This window comes from Rhinolophus sinicus, chromosome 2 (genome assembly GCF_057876585.1).
Source record: "Rhinolophus sinicus isolate RSI-liver-muscle chromosome 2, RSI-T2T, whole genome shotgun sequence".
Lineage (NCBI taxonomy): Eukaryota > Metazoa > Chordata > Mammalia > Chiroptera > Rhinolophidae > Rhinolophus > Rhinolophus sinicus.
In genome coordinates, this window is record NC_142502.1 from 173,453,222 (window position 1) to 173,467,600 (window position 14,379).

A 14,379-nucleotide genomic window follows, 5' to 3' on the forward strand; every position below is an offset into this window, starting at 1 on the left:
GTCCTATCAGTTCATTATGTTTTGAATGCAGGGTCATATAGAAGTATTTTTTTTTTTATTAAGAACTGCTTGTTCCAGGGCTTAAGTTAGCTGAGGATGTCAAGTAAGCAGGAATAGCCAGTCTTTTCGAGAGCAGGGTTCAAATCCCCACCCACATCACAGCAGGGACCAGGACAAGTGGGAAGAAGTTCAACAGGAAAATATACGTCCTTCCCCCCCTTCACTGCAGCCCACACTCCCACCCCCAGCACCTCTCCTTGCATCTCCTGTGGCAGCCTGTCCTGAGACATGTGCGTAGCGGTCATTCCAGGTGGCACCCGGTTTCCCAGCCCTGGTTGAGGGAGAAGACATTTTGGCCCCACGTGGCACCCCCAGGCCCTTGGGATGTGACAGTGTGTGACCAGCAATCATTTTATTTGCTTTGTTATTCAGCCAAGCCCTGGAATGAGTTTGGCCCTCACAGGGAGCCTTTGGGGTCCAGCTGGTCAGACTGAGACACAGGAGAAGCCCCTGATGGGGGTCTCTGAGAGCTGTCAGATGCCTACCTGACGGGCACAAGGTTTTCTTATTTACAGTGTCCTGCGGGGAGGGGTCTAACTGATGATGGCTCAGGGGGGAAGGGCTGTTTCACCCTCATGTACTTGAACCTTCAGTGGTCCCCTTGCTTTTAGGTCCTGACTCACCATGCAGGGGTGAGTCCCTTGATTAAATCCAGGAAGTGCTGGAATGTTGGAGAACTCCTGTAGTGTGGGTATACACCTGGTCTGAGGTCCCCATCCCAGATCCTGTCCGCTGAGGGACTGTCACCTACATCCTGTCCCCTGTCCCAGCAAGCAGGAGGCCTCCCAGGAAGTGGGAAACAATAGCCTAGTGAGAATAGGCACTCTAGAACTTGGCCTTCCCAGGCCACCTCTGGCATGTGACCTCGGAACCCATTTCTGGTGTCCACTTCTGGCCTAGAGGCTCCTGAAACAGAGATTCCTTGAAGAGTAGCTTAGTCTTGGGTGACTCCCTCCTGTCCCCTTCTAGAAATAGTCCCAGGGGTAGATGCCAAATCAGCTCGTCCATGCCAGTCTGGACAAAAGGCAGAAATGTGTGTTTCTCCCCAGCACCACAGGGTCCTTCAGGATCCCAAGGGCTGTGTCATTCCTGCCTATCAGTCACCACATGGACCACAAGCAGGGTGTGGAGTGGAAAAATCAGAGCTTGGGATTTAGACAGACCTGGATTCAAATCCTGGCTGTGCCACTTCCAAGCTGTGTGAGCTTGGGCAACCTTCTCAACTTCTCTGAGCCTCAGTGTCTTTATCAATAACACCACTTCTGTTACATGTTATTATGTGGACTAACTAATGCTGAGCCAAGCTCAAACAGGAATTCTTTGGCATATGCAATTGTCCTGGGGTCACTTCACCTTCATTCTCAGATGTGGGATAATGGGCCTTCCTCAATTATACCAGTGGAAGCAGATGGAAGGTATCTCCTATCTGGGTGACCTGCCACCACAACTCAGGATCCCTAAAGTCCTCAGTTCTATCTCCACCACTTCAGGGGGAAAGGTGGGTGAGCCCAACGGGTCGCTGACAACTGCACTTTTTTGGCTTGAACCCCTTGGGCTGAGCTTTTCACAGCCCTTAAGACACAGTGCTGTGTGACCCTTGGGCATTGTCCTGCTATAAACAAATTTGTTCCTGGGGCTCAGAGGAGAGGAGCATGGGATGGTCATGGCTAAAGATTTTATTCCAAAGAGCCAACCTGGCCAGGATCATGGCTGTCAGGCGTCACGCTCTGAACTCAAAGTAGGAGTCTCTCTTCTGCCGCTCCTGTGAGGAGACCCTCTTACCCGATGGGAACGTCTGGTAGGTCTTCATGTTCTCAGGGCATAGTCTTAAAAGGTGCCACTTATCCTTCGGGCTCAGAGGAGGCCTGAGGGTGAGGATGGAGCCAGTGTTACACAGTGTGTCAAGGAGGGAGGGTGAAAAATGCCCAACCACAGCCCCACCTGCCCATTGCCCAACCATGCTGCCGCTGACACTGCTGGCTGCTCATCAGGGTAACGGCTGATAAGTCACCCTGTAGTTAACATAAAAATAACTTGTATTTGCACAACAGTACAGTGGTTAAGAGTCAGGACATGGGTGTCACTGCTGGGATGGATTCTGGCCCAACTCCTGCTAGAAGTGTAGACACGTAAAAGGGACCAATGTTGGTATATCCCTCTTAGCTTGGCTTTGAGAAGCAAATTAGGTAACGCATATAAAGCACTTACCACGATGCTGGACAAGGAGCAAACTCTCAACAAATATTAGAAGAATGGTGATGGTGATGATGTCAGTGATGGTGATAAAACTCAGGAAAGGGACTTGCCCCAGGCCATGAGGTGATCAGGGGAAGGGCTGAGTGCAGACACTCGCCCTCTTACTGCCAACCACTGGGTCGGCCCTCCATGGTGGGTGTGAAGCCATCAACAGAAGCAACGGAGCCGGGGCGTCCCAGGCTCCCCACAGCTGCGGGAGGTACAGATCCTGCCCAGAGCAGTCTCAAGAGCTCTAGGCCCAGGAGAAGCCCCACTCTGTCTCCAGGTTTGGAGTGACTCAGAGCCACCTCAAGAGGCAAAGATGGCCAATTCAGAATCCTAGAGTTTGCATCACAAGGCCTGGGTTCCTCCAGTTCTACCTCCAAGCAGACTGGCTGCCCAGCACAAGCTCCCGAGGCCATCGCTAAACCTGTTTTCCTGTTTATTAAATAGACTGATCTATCTTGCAGAGAGGAACCTATATAGGAAGTTAAATCTGTTTCTTTAAAAATCATTAAACTCTATGGAAAAGGTTGCTGCTTCATCAAGAATGATAACGGTGAGACTCGGGGCTCTTGAGGCAAGTAAGCATGGAGATCTGTCCATTGCTTCCCGAGCCCCGCTAACCCACCCGACACCTTGATGGCATAGCCTTCTGATCTCCTTGCCTGAGTGTCAGGCAAAGAAACCGTGTGCCAGGTTATCTACAAGGAACAGCTGGCCTTCCTTGGGAAAAGAAGCTCTCCAGGATAAAATCATCACGGTGCAGGCATTGAGGGACTTGCACATTTTGTCAAGTGGACAGTTGAACTTTGAAGACATTTTCAAATCTGTAGAACATGTTTCGAGTCTGTACGGTATTGGGGGACAGTCCCTCCTTTGTGTAGTGCCCTCCGTGTCCGCCAGAGGGCAGCAACTCCTTGCTGCTCAGAGCAGCTGCGCCGCATTTGGAGGAGCCTCGCTGTAAGGCTGCCATTGCAGGGCTTGGAAGAAGCCTGCAGATTCAGGCTGGCAAAGATTATGGGGTTTGCCCCCAAACTCCCAGTGCATCGGGCCAGGAAAATGCTCCCCCTAATTCCACCCATTCAGGTTCCTGGCATCATCAGGCTGCCGGAACCCTGACCCCTTGTTCTGTAACTGTCACCCTCTGCACTGTAGGCTCGTTAGGGCAAGGTCGTAACTCATTTCTCAGTCTGGGTGCCTACGTGCCGGGCAGAGAGCGGGTGCCCTGTGGACATGTGAGTGTTGCATGTATGGGTGAGGAAGGCAGGCACTCACAGGTCGGTGGGGATGGGGTACCGTTCCCACTCCTTCACAGGCAGCACGAAATAGGGGACGCGGAGCACCATGCCCGTCTTGTCTTGATAGTACTTCCGATGCTGCTGTGCCAACTACAGCTCAAGCCGAGAAGAGATGGCAAGTTGTTAGTGTGCAGGAGTGACCGCGGTCACCTGGGCAGGGCATGGGGGCATCTCCCCTAATGCCCCTGAAGGAGTCCCCAGCTAGGTGTCCTCTCTGAGCCTGCCTTCTCATCTGTCTAATGATGGCAATGACACTCACCACACCAGTTTTGCTATGGAGAGTAAATGAGACAAGGGACCAGCACAGTACGGTATGTGAGGCCCTGCTCAGCAGGTGGCACAGGTAAGCTCTGTGTTTCTTTCTCCCTTTCCTTCCCTTCGGGACAGGGCATGCTCTGTGCGAGAGTCAAAATGGAGGACAGTGAGACAGTCCCACAGCTCCTTGGGCTGTGACGGCATCAATCTGGGCCTCTCCCTGAGGAGGCTCCCTGCTCATACAGTTCTCTACCCTGGGGACCAGGAGGCACCTGTGTCCTTGAAGTCAGGCTGGAGGGATGTTTGCAAGGGAAGTGAGGGAGAACGTGTGGTTTCCAGGAACATAGCATAGCTCCCTTTGTTCCCACTAAGGAAGCTGAGTGCCTGTGTGCCTGTGGCCCGCTGGGACAAGTTTGAACCAGAGCCAGAGGAGGCTTTAAGAGACAGAGGAGCAGGAAAGAACACTGGGACGTGGGCAGGTCCTCCTCCATTTGCCTGTCTTCCCTTGAGGGAAGTTAGAGTGCAGTCTGGGGTGTCAGGTGGGCCCACCTGGCGCCAGGTGGGCGAGTACAGTTGAAAGCAGACTTGCAGTGGGAGCCGGGTGAAGGCTTAGTGGGCCCTTCGTGCATGTGTGGTTCATCCTGGGGGTCAACCTTTGCCTTTTACCCAGGCAGGAGGTAAGCAAGAGTTCACAGGGCTGAGAGGCCCCAGGCCAGAGGCTCCAGCTCTCTCAGCAGTGGAGAGAGCAGGGACAAGACTACAGGAGCCCCTGGGTGGGGGGAGGTCAGGGAAGCGGAGTCTTGAGTTCTCTCCCCACTGCTCCTAGCCAAACTCACCAGGGTGGCTCAGGGGCTCTAAAACAGCAAGTAAATGCCCCCTGGAGGGTGAGAGGTCTCCCCTGGCCCCAGCCATCACCCCTCCCCATGGTCAGGGGGAGAGCGACCCACCTGGTAAAAGCAGGTGAGTTCAGTGGAGCGGTCATTGTCCAGGTTGAAGCGGGTATAGGTGGGGTTGTGCAGCCAGCGGTCCCGGGTGTGGGAGCGGTTACTCAACACGATGTTGGGGTTTGGGGAGAAGAGGGTTGGGAAGTGGCCGCCCTTGCTGAAGGGAGTGTGGCTCTTCTCCAGGGCTGTGTTGCGGTGGTCCTGGAAGTACTTGAGGGTAGCGGTGCCGTACGGGCAGCCGAAGGCGAAGGCCACACCAGGAACATGACCTTGGTACCTGTAACAGCAGTGGGGGAGGGGAGGGACAGGTCAGGGAAGGGCTCCAGGGTCAGTTCCATGGGAGGCCCTTAAAACTGGGTGTGAGGTCAGTGGGCACTGGGGTCACCTCTGGGCCTTGAGAAGCTTCCTAAGGTGCACTGCCCAGCTCGGGTCTCTGGAGAAGGACAAGTGACAGAGACTCTGGGCCTCTTTCTCCCCTAGTCCTCTAGGATGGTCACATCTCCAGACCAGAGGCTTGCACAGGGGCCAGAACATCAGTGCCTTTCTAGAATCTGGCCGTACTTGAGGCCGCCTGGGCCAGAGCAGGCGGTGGAGGGGAGCGCTCCTCGACCGGACTCAGGCCTTCCTCCAGCCTCACCTCTCTTGTCCCCTTGGCATCTCTGCTCTTGATAGCCTGACCCTGGTGGTCATAACCCTCTCCCACAAGCCTCTGCCCTTCTGCTGCCCCCTCTTGAGTTCCTCATAGATGGTCAGTCTCCTGCCCTGGAAAGATGGTGGGGCTGGTGGGTGCCTTCGAGCCTAGGGGGTCATCTTGGCCACTTCCAGGACTGAGTCCTCCTCTTGGCCATGGCTCACCCCTCCTGGGTCTGGACGCCCCCCCTCCGTTCACAGCCCTAATTGGTCCCTCCCTGTTTCTCTCAGCCTCTGTCCTTCCTCCTGGCCATCTGTGATCTCTCATTCTCTCTTGGCTTCTCCCCTTCTACCTACAAATGTGTACATTTTTCCTAGACCACAAAATTGTCCAATAAGCCTTGCTTCTTTCTTATGTACCACCCTTTCTCTTCCTTTATTTCCAAATTTCTCTAAGCAATCCCCTGTACCTTCTTTAGGTCTTCCACTCCTATGCTTCCCCTGACTTCCGGCCCACCACCTCAATGTGAACCTGTACTTTTTCATTAACGCCTTATAAGGTCATCCAATTGGTAAGTCTAATGTCCTTGGCTCATACTGTCGCTGTGACATTTGTACTGATGAAGAAACTCGTTTGGAAGAAATAACCTGAGAAGTAGAAGCAGAATTCCTGAGAGTTCTTTGTGCTTTGTTTGAGACTTCACAAAAATATGAGTTCAATAAATCCATAGGTCAAAGCAAGAGGTAGGGAGATACTTCTTCCTTCATCCCAGTGAGTCTTTCCATGAGCAAAGAGCTCCCCACGGAAGTGCCTCTGTTATCCACTTGCTCTTCCACCTTGGAGGTGAAGGAACATCTGACTGGTGGGTTGAAGGGAAAAAAACAAGGCTTCTTGAAGCCTAGCCCTCCTCCCCCTTTTTCTCGGAAGCAACGAAGCCCACATGACTCCTCCACGCCCTGTGTTGTGTGGACACACTGCCCTTTGGGAGGAAAGCCTGCCCCACCCAGTGCAGCCCAGCCGTCTCATTCTGGAGTTCAGTGTCGGCCTCATTCCCGGTATCAGCTTTCTCGCTTTTATCTGATTTCTCAAGTGGTTCAGAACATAGGGAATAAAAGAGGTGCTGGTCAACAGGTGCTACCAAAACCCAAAAAAGAGATAATAAAGCGACAGCATGAAAACTAAAGAAAGGTCATGGACAACACGCTGTATGGAAAAGAGCGTGGCCCAAGAGTATCAAACTGGCCAAGTGGTCATTCAGGTATAAAGGCGGCTGCCAGTCCTTTCCCAGCATGAAAGCGCTTAGGAAATAAAGCACCCCTGGCCTCTTTGTGAAAGCCGTGTGACAAACTCCTGTCAACTGAGAGCTGATTCAAAAGAAAAACACACTCAGTAATATAGAACCTCTGCTAGAACAACTGGTGGTGAGCTTCAAATCTATTTAAGTACAGAACTAGGACTAGCAGGTGAAGGCTGGTTGCAGAACAGAATGTAAATGTTACAATACCTATCACAGTACCAAACAGTTTAAACAACAAGATTGGGGAGTGGGTCGGTAGAGAGAAAATGGGTGTGTACTTACTAAGAATTTCTAAAGCAGAGTCAACCCATGGCATCTAAAATTGAAACGTTGTTTAAAAAAAAAGTAATGACTCTAACCCCTTAACGGCTTTTATATTTCTTTTTCTCCCTTTTTTTCTCTTTCTTCTTCAGAGGGACATTTTACGAGCTAATATCTCTTGTGATGAATTAGCATTTATCCAAAGTCTAGCTATTTTTCCGTTTTGCTTCAGTATCTTTGTCTTCAGTTAAGTTCTAGTAAGATTAAATTTCATGCTTTTCATTTTTAAATAGTAAATATAGTATGATCCTAATTTTGTAAAATTGCTTTGTCTATCTTTCTATCCATCCATCCATCCATCCATCCATCCATCTTGTCTTTTATTTGAATATACACATAAAGAGAAACTTAGAATGATGTTCACCAAATGCTAACCCTGGTTAATTGTAGGTGTTTGGATTGGGGGTGGTTTGTTGTTTTCTTTGTATCTTTAAAAAAACAACACACAGACTCAGATGGCATTAAGTTATTTGATTGGGAACCTACTGTGTGCTGGCACAATGCTAGGTGACAGGAATTATAAAGTCCACTCACTCTGCCCTCTTCCTCAAGCCCACCCCTCATTCAGGACGCATTGAGTCACGGGTGCATATGTGCGTGTGCAGGGGCTATGCCAGTGGTCTAGGCTCTAATGCTATTAGAAGTAAGGAGAGAAGGCCGATTCCGGGTGAGGGGAGGAGGTTGGTATTGGTGGAGCTCCACCAAAGGGTTTCCACTGGGTGAGGCTTGGAGGTTTCAATGTGGAGGAGGACTGATTGGGTCTGACTCTTTTCCTCATCTTCTAGATGCTGGTGTCCTCTTCTCTTTTCAGGGACCCTTCCCTTTGGAGGAGCTCACCCATGTTAGACTTCTAACACCAAGGACCTCCCAATCTGTATCTCTGTCCCTGACCCTTCTCTTGGCTATAAATCCACACCCTCAGCTATCCACACTCATTGCGATTGAAACCAGCCTGTTCCTCCTTCTGGATACGCCTCTCCTGGTTAACACCCTCCTCACCCACTAGATTCCACCAGAATCCACCAGAAAGCAGGAATCACCCTGCTGTCCTCCACAGCCAACCTATTGCTAAGTTTTGCTTATGCTCCCTTGTTAGTAACTTTCCCACCGCCCTGCATCCGTCTGCTACAATCATTCCTCTCTCACCTGGATGGTCCTGAATCTCCTAGATAGTGTGCTAGACCAGGTTTTACCCCTTCCAGCCTGCCATCCACAATGATGCCGGGCGATCTTTCTCAAATATACGTCAGGTCACCAAGGCTCACCTCTTTCTTCTCACTTCCCCACAGGTACCCTGTACCCCAGAAGTGTTACTCACTTCTGTGGGGCCCCACATGCTCTCAAGGCCTCCAAGCCTTCACACACATCTCCTTTCCTGGAATGTCAAATCTCTGCCTGCCCTTTGGGGCATTTCCCACTCACTCACAGAACCAGGGCGCTGCCATCCTCCCTGACTGGATGCCCTGGTTCTACCAGTGTCTCCGCGTCACAGTCAGATGCTCATCCGTCCTCCACACAGATCCACGGCACTTCATTTCCTCTGCTAATCTGTGTTCCCCTTTATATCCAGCCACTCGACACGTGACAAGTGCTCAATAAATGTTCACTGGAGGAGGCAGAAGTCCAGAAACCCGGGGGCACCATGTCCTGGAACGCTGTTTTCAAAGGGGCTTGGTTCTGTCACAAAGCATCCCACCCACAGGGGCGTTCGCGCTCCTCTGAAGGAAGTAGCTATAGAAATGTGACGTGTTCCTGTGATTCTTCTCTTCGCCACCCCCATGCTCTCTGCCCTACTCCTCCTCTGCTCCCTGCTTTTCTACCTTCTCTGAATGCCAAGGTATTTGCATTCCAATAGAATAGAAGCCCTCTCCTCCGCAGTGCTCCTAAGGTTCTGCCTGGATTCCAGATTCCGTTCAGAACTTGCTGCTGGTGGGGGGGGCCGTGTGTGCACGGGCGCACGTGCAAATGTGCACATTTATTTAGCACTCAGCCCACACGCCTTGGCTAGCTAGGGCTGTGTCCCTCGTATGCACTTGCATTTGCGTGCCTTGAGCGTGACCCCATGCAGTTCCATGGTGTCGCCTTCTGAAGGCCCATTTTGCTAGTTGTGTGGCAGGTCAAGGTGGAGAGGAACAGAAGGGAATGGTGGGTCTCATAACGGGACATTGAACTGTCCCTGTGGTGCCACCACACCTACTCCTTGACCTCTTCAATGCTCCTGTGCCCCTCACCCACCTGCACACCCCACAAGCTAGAAGACAGTGTTCAGCCGGGCCCTGGGCAACGAGCACACGTGCACCCTAAGGTCTGCTGTGGTTACTGTGCCTGCAGGGGACAGTGTCCCTGCCTCTTGATAGCACTGGTTGGCCCCATAGATACCATGAAAGTTAATTACCATGAGCCATCGGGGATCCTAGGAGCAGCCCTATTAATTAATTAACTTATTACTATTTAACGTGTCCTCATTCCACACGTGCCCTCTTCTCCACAACATTTGGTTCTGAGCACAGTTCTGTTGAGATCCTTCTGCTGGGCAAAAAGCTTCCAGGGCTCCTTCTCGCCTGTGAAATTAAGAACAAACCGCCAGACACTCAAGGCCCTGCTTGACACGGGCTTCTGTGAGAGGTCTTTCCAGTCTTATCCACTTTCATGCCTCAGCTTTTCCACTCCAGCCAAACAGGACATTTGCTACTGTGGAATACATCCTGCTGCCACCTCCACCCCATGTTTTCCTCAGGCCATCACTGCATCCAGAAGACACTGCTGTCTTCCTCTCCCCTATTGTGATCTTACCCATTCTTCAAGGAATATTTCAAATACCCCCATTCTGTGGAGCCTTCTCTGACCCATCCATGGGCCATGCCTGTCCCCTCTATGAACTGTCCTTGCTCTTTGGGCCTCTCTTACGTCCCAGGTCACATTCTGCTATGTCGTAATTACCTGGGCCCTCACTCATTCTTTCCGAATTATAAACTCCATGGGGAGAGAGAGCTGCGTTCTATTTGTATCTTTATCCCTGGCATTCCTGGCACTCAGTAGATGCTCCATAAATGTTGTTGAATTGAACTGACAAATGGAGGCACATTTTAAGGGCTGATCGTTCTTCTGGAGAGAAGAAGCGTCCTTGTTCCAAAGCCCAGGTCTCCAGGGGCCCTGACCCTCTGTTTTTAGGAAAGCTCCCCAGTTTCTCAGGGTTGTGTGAGAGGCATTGGTTACCTATCTGGGCACACAGGGTCTCCTCCGGTTACCTGGGCAGATGGCCTTTGCTTCATACCCAGGATGCACTGGGCTGTCTTCAGGGCTGCACACCTTAGTGCCAGGGCCTGGGCTGAAATGGAAGGGGCTTCAGAGATGCAGCTGACAAACCCTCCCCTCCTCTTGTCTGGACTGCACCTCTTTCACCCTGAGAAGTGAGATCTCAGGCCTGAAGAAGTTGGTGGGAGCAGGCAGAAATGTGCTAGGGGCAGCTTATATTGGCTCACACTGGCTCAAGAGAACTGATTGCTAAATTTTCAGGATTTTTGCAAGCCTGTTGTTAAACAAGCCAGTATTAAAAATTAAATTATATAAAGTTACAATTAAAGACATTATATTAAAAACAAAGATAATATTCAAAACTCATGCTTCCTAATGATTTCATACATTTCACTATTGTCTGTGTTCTTGAGGTAATTTCCTTCGATTGTATCTGTATGGTGGAATTACTGTGTGGTGCTCTGCTGCTGCGTATCTCTTCCCAACTCTGCATTCAGTGATGCCACGTTAATCTCTTGAAATCAGCTGTGGTGGGAGTATTTATAGAACATATATGACTGCTACAAGTTAAAGCTTTTTCCCTCCAGAGAGTTGATTGTTAAATGTTAACTAACATACCACTGGGTGTTGCCTGTCTGTTTTACAGGGATTCCGGGGAAAGGGACACAGAGGGTGGGACCACCCTCTTGACAATGGCAAGTGTGGAATGCACTGATTTTAGGGCCCTGAAGCCCCTGAGGTCCAGGCTTAGCTCAGTGACAGATATGGGCACAGCTGCCACTCCAGGCAGATGGAGGGAAGGGCTGGGGTGCAAGCTCCCCTGCCCTTCCCTCCTGGTGAGAGCTGCTGGGCAGGAGCTGTAGGCATCAGGGGCAGTAGCAGTCTGTGCATGAATGAATGCACAATGGCCGGTCACGTGTTTGCCCCGAGAACCAGTGAGGTGTGGTGGGAGACAAGGAGAAAAGGAGGATGCCACCCAGATCTGACCTGCAAGCAGGAGGCACAGTCTTGCTAAGGCCAGTCTCATCCTTAAAAAGCCTTACAATCCCAGGAACTCTGACTCAAGACTTCCCTGCTCCCTGCAGGGATGGTACACAGGCCAGACAGTGGCAAGCTGCCTGAGAGCTGCCACCTGGAGCAGCAAAGGATCAGATGGGGCACCCTGGCCAACTAGTCTGAAGACCAGCGTCCTGGTTCCCTTGGCATGTAGAACCAGGCCTTGAACACTGCAGGGATCTAACTAAGGATAATAGCTTGTTAGCCTGGAGCCTGGGGAGAGCAGGGTGTTGAAATCATAAAGACCAGACAGGGCAACTTGCTAAATGGCCTTGGGCAAGCTGCTCATTTCTCATCTGGGTTGTTGTGAAGAGGTTTTCTTTTTTTTTGAAGTTTCTAAAATCCCAGCACAGTGCCTGGCACACAGTAGGTACTCATATGAGGGGCTCCTGGGTGCTACTACGGGGCATCAGGAACCTGGTTCCAGCCCAGCTCTTCCATCACCAGCCTGGGGCTCAGGCAAGTCCCCTCCAGACCTCAGTGACTGAGTCTAGAATGGGAGGAGCTAAGTCACAGGATCTCCCAGGGCATCACCGTTCTCTGCCTCTATGAATAACACTGGTAAGAGGGATGATGTGAGTGCCAGAAGAAACTGGCTGCCCTGAAAATCCTGTGATTAATGTTTGAAAAGACACACAAAAATAATAATTATCCAAGTGTGGCGGAGACTCTTGGATTCTTTCATTAAGTGAACAAAATTGCCAGTGAGGTAGCATTTAGAAACATAAGACAATTCAATTCATCCCTCATCAATGGGGATATTTAGGGAGAGCATACCCTTCCCAGAAAGATCCAGCCGAGAAAGCAGTAGATCCAGTTTCAGCAGCTCCAGGCTAGGAGTCCAGTCCAGGCTAGGAGCCTTGTTTATGATTCACTTGTTATCACAATTTCCATATCAATCACAGGACAGGTTGCTCAAGAGAACTGCAGACAAGTGGCACGGATAGGGAAGCATCCTGGGATTGCTTCTGAAACAATCACTCTCCCACAACTAAATAGAGTGGGGGCACCATTGGGGAGGGTTAAGGTCCAACTGGAGACTATGGGGTGGGGGCTTAAGGTAAAAAATACATCAATGTATTAAATCAAACCTCATGATAAACACTCAGAATGTGGTGTATATAAACACCACTATCCAAGGTCACAAAGATGGATTTGAATTAAACCTTATGTATTAATGCCAGACTGGGAACCCATCAAGGGCATCCCCCCCTCCATTTTTGTCTTAACACAACAGCCAGCACATACCAAGCACTCAATACGTTTTTATCAAACGAATGCCTAAATGGATGAAAGAATCGAAAACTGCGACCTGGTAAATCAGCTTTTTCTGACTGGAACCTAAGTGGCTTTTGAGCTCTCCAAGGTCCTGCCCACAAGTGGGCTGGGTTAAAACTACAGCACCAGTGCTTAGTTACCTCTGTGCGCAGAAATGATTTTAATATCACAGCTCCTCAATGTCTTACTTATCCTGCTTCAAAACAACCCAAACTTCAGACAAAATATACTGTGATGTCTTGTATTCACTTTGCATTCTGTTCAGGCCACAGGGGAGAGCATGTGCTTTTTTTTTTTTCATCCACAGGAAGACCTGCCTACAGAATTCTAAAGATATTAATTTCATTCATTCATTCATTCATTCATTCATTCATTCATTCATTCACTTTATACAGATGTGTTGATATTGTGCAGGTTACTTCTTAGAATCCAGCCTTTGTCCTAAATGTTCAAGTTGACTGGACAGAGAAATAAGACAATCTTACACCCTGGAAGAGGAGGTTGGGAGGGGAAATCTCACACACTTTGGGAGACAGGGGAGGAAGGAAACAATTAGATTTGCATCTTGGATGTTTGGAATTTGAAAATATCCAGAGAAAGAAAGGGTAGGTTTGATTCTGCATCTGAAAATGCTAAAAGCAAGGCAGCTCTGGGGACCGGGTTCTGTGAGGATGAAGCGAGACCAGCGGGAAAACCGACCCCCCTCTGGTGCATAGCGCACACTACCGAACGCACTGCCGTCCTGTCTTGCCAGATTTTTCGAGCCCCGCCCCCGTTTCTTCAAACGATAAATACTAACGTTGCCCGAATCCTGAATGCCCGACACAGTGCTGGGAGCCGAGAACCTGTTCCCTTCTCGGTGACGCCTCACTTTCTTGCTCCTGCCTGCGCTTCTCCAAACACCAACCCCACACGGAGTCTCCCTCTCCTCCCCGTTACCCGGCCTGCATCCCTTGGAGGGCCCGTTATCCCGGGCTGGGTGTAGTCTGCGCTCTCTAGGGGTGGAATTCCTACCCCAGGGTATCTGGAGGGTCCCCCGCCGGCGCCCAGCCTCTGCCTGCTCTGAGCGCGCAACCCCCCGGGAAGACCACTGAGCTAGATGAAAATTTGGCGCCCCGGGTTCCTTCAAACCCCACAGGAGCGGGGGCGGAGTTTCGACGACCGAGGAGGGGTTTTGCGGAAGGGGAAGGGAGGGGCGCCCCAGGGGCTCTGACAGGCAGGTCCAGCCTGCATGCTCGGCGGCCTTACCCGGGCATGAGGGCGGGGGGCACGTAGGCGGCGTTGAACTCGGTCAGCAGGGTGCCCGCGCTGCGAGAGGCCATGGTGGGTGCGGCGAGCTCGCAGCGAGCCCTGCGTTCGTTCTGGCGCTCTCCGCCGGACGGTCAACAGCCCCGGTCACCCGGCAACCGCGCGCCTGGCAACGCCGGAAGGGCCAAGCCGCCGCCCAGTTCCCCCACCCTCGCAGTCCCCTTTTTGAAGCAGCCCCGCGGGGAGCGCCCTTAAGATGCCCCCATGCCCACGTGCTGTGACCTCGCAAATCGCCGGTCACACCCAACCTCAGCTTTCACATCCAGGAATGGGCTCATCTCTCGTCTTTGCTGCCGGGTGTGGGGGCGCTCAGCCCCGGGACGGAGGTGGAAACTCGGTGGAAAGGCCAGGCTGGCCCCTCTGTCCGCTGTAAGACGTCCAGTGCCCCGGCGAGAAACGCCCTCGCTTTGGATGCAGTGCAGAAAGCAGCACCGCCGT

At 51.4% G+C, this 14,379-nt stretch overlaps 1 protein-coding gene across 1 annotated transcript; it reads right to left on the reverse strand.

The window, feature by feature from the left end:
* Position 1: 1 nt before the first annotated feature.
* On the reverse strand, positions 2-14,094 carry CIMIP2C (ciliary microtubule inner protein 2C). Its single transcript, XM_019735274.3, has 4 exons — positions 13,882-14,094; positions 4,799-5,072; positions 3,574-3,686; positions 2-1,925 (listed from the first exon to the last, which is right to left on the reverse strand). The coding sequence occupies exons 1-4, from the start codon at positions 13,953-13,955 to the stop codon at positions 1,781-1,783; spliced, it is 606 nt and encodes a 201-aa protein (XP_019590833.2). The 5' UTR covers positions 13,956-14,094; the 3' UTR covers positions 2-1,780.
* Between the last annotated feature and the right edge of the window lie 285 nt (positions 14,095-14,379).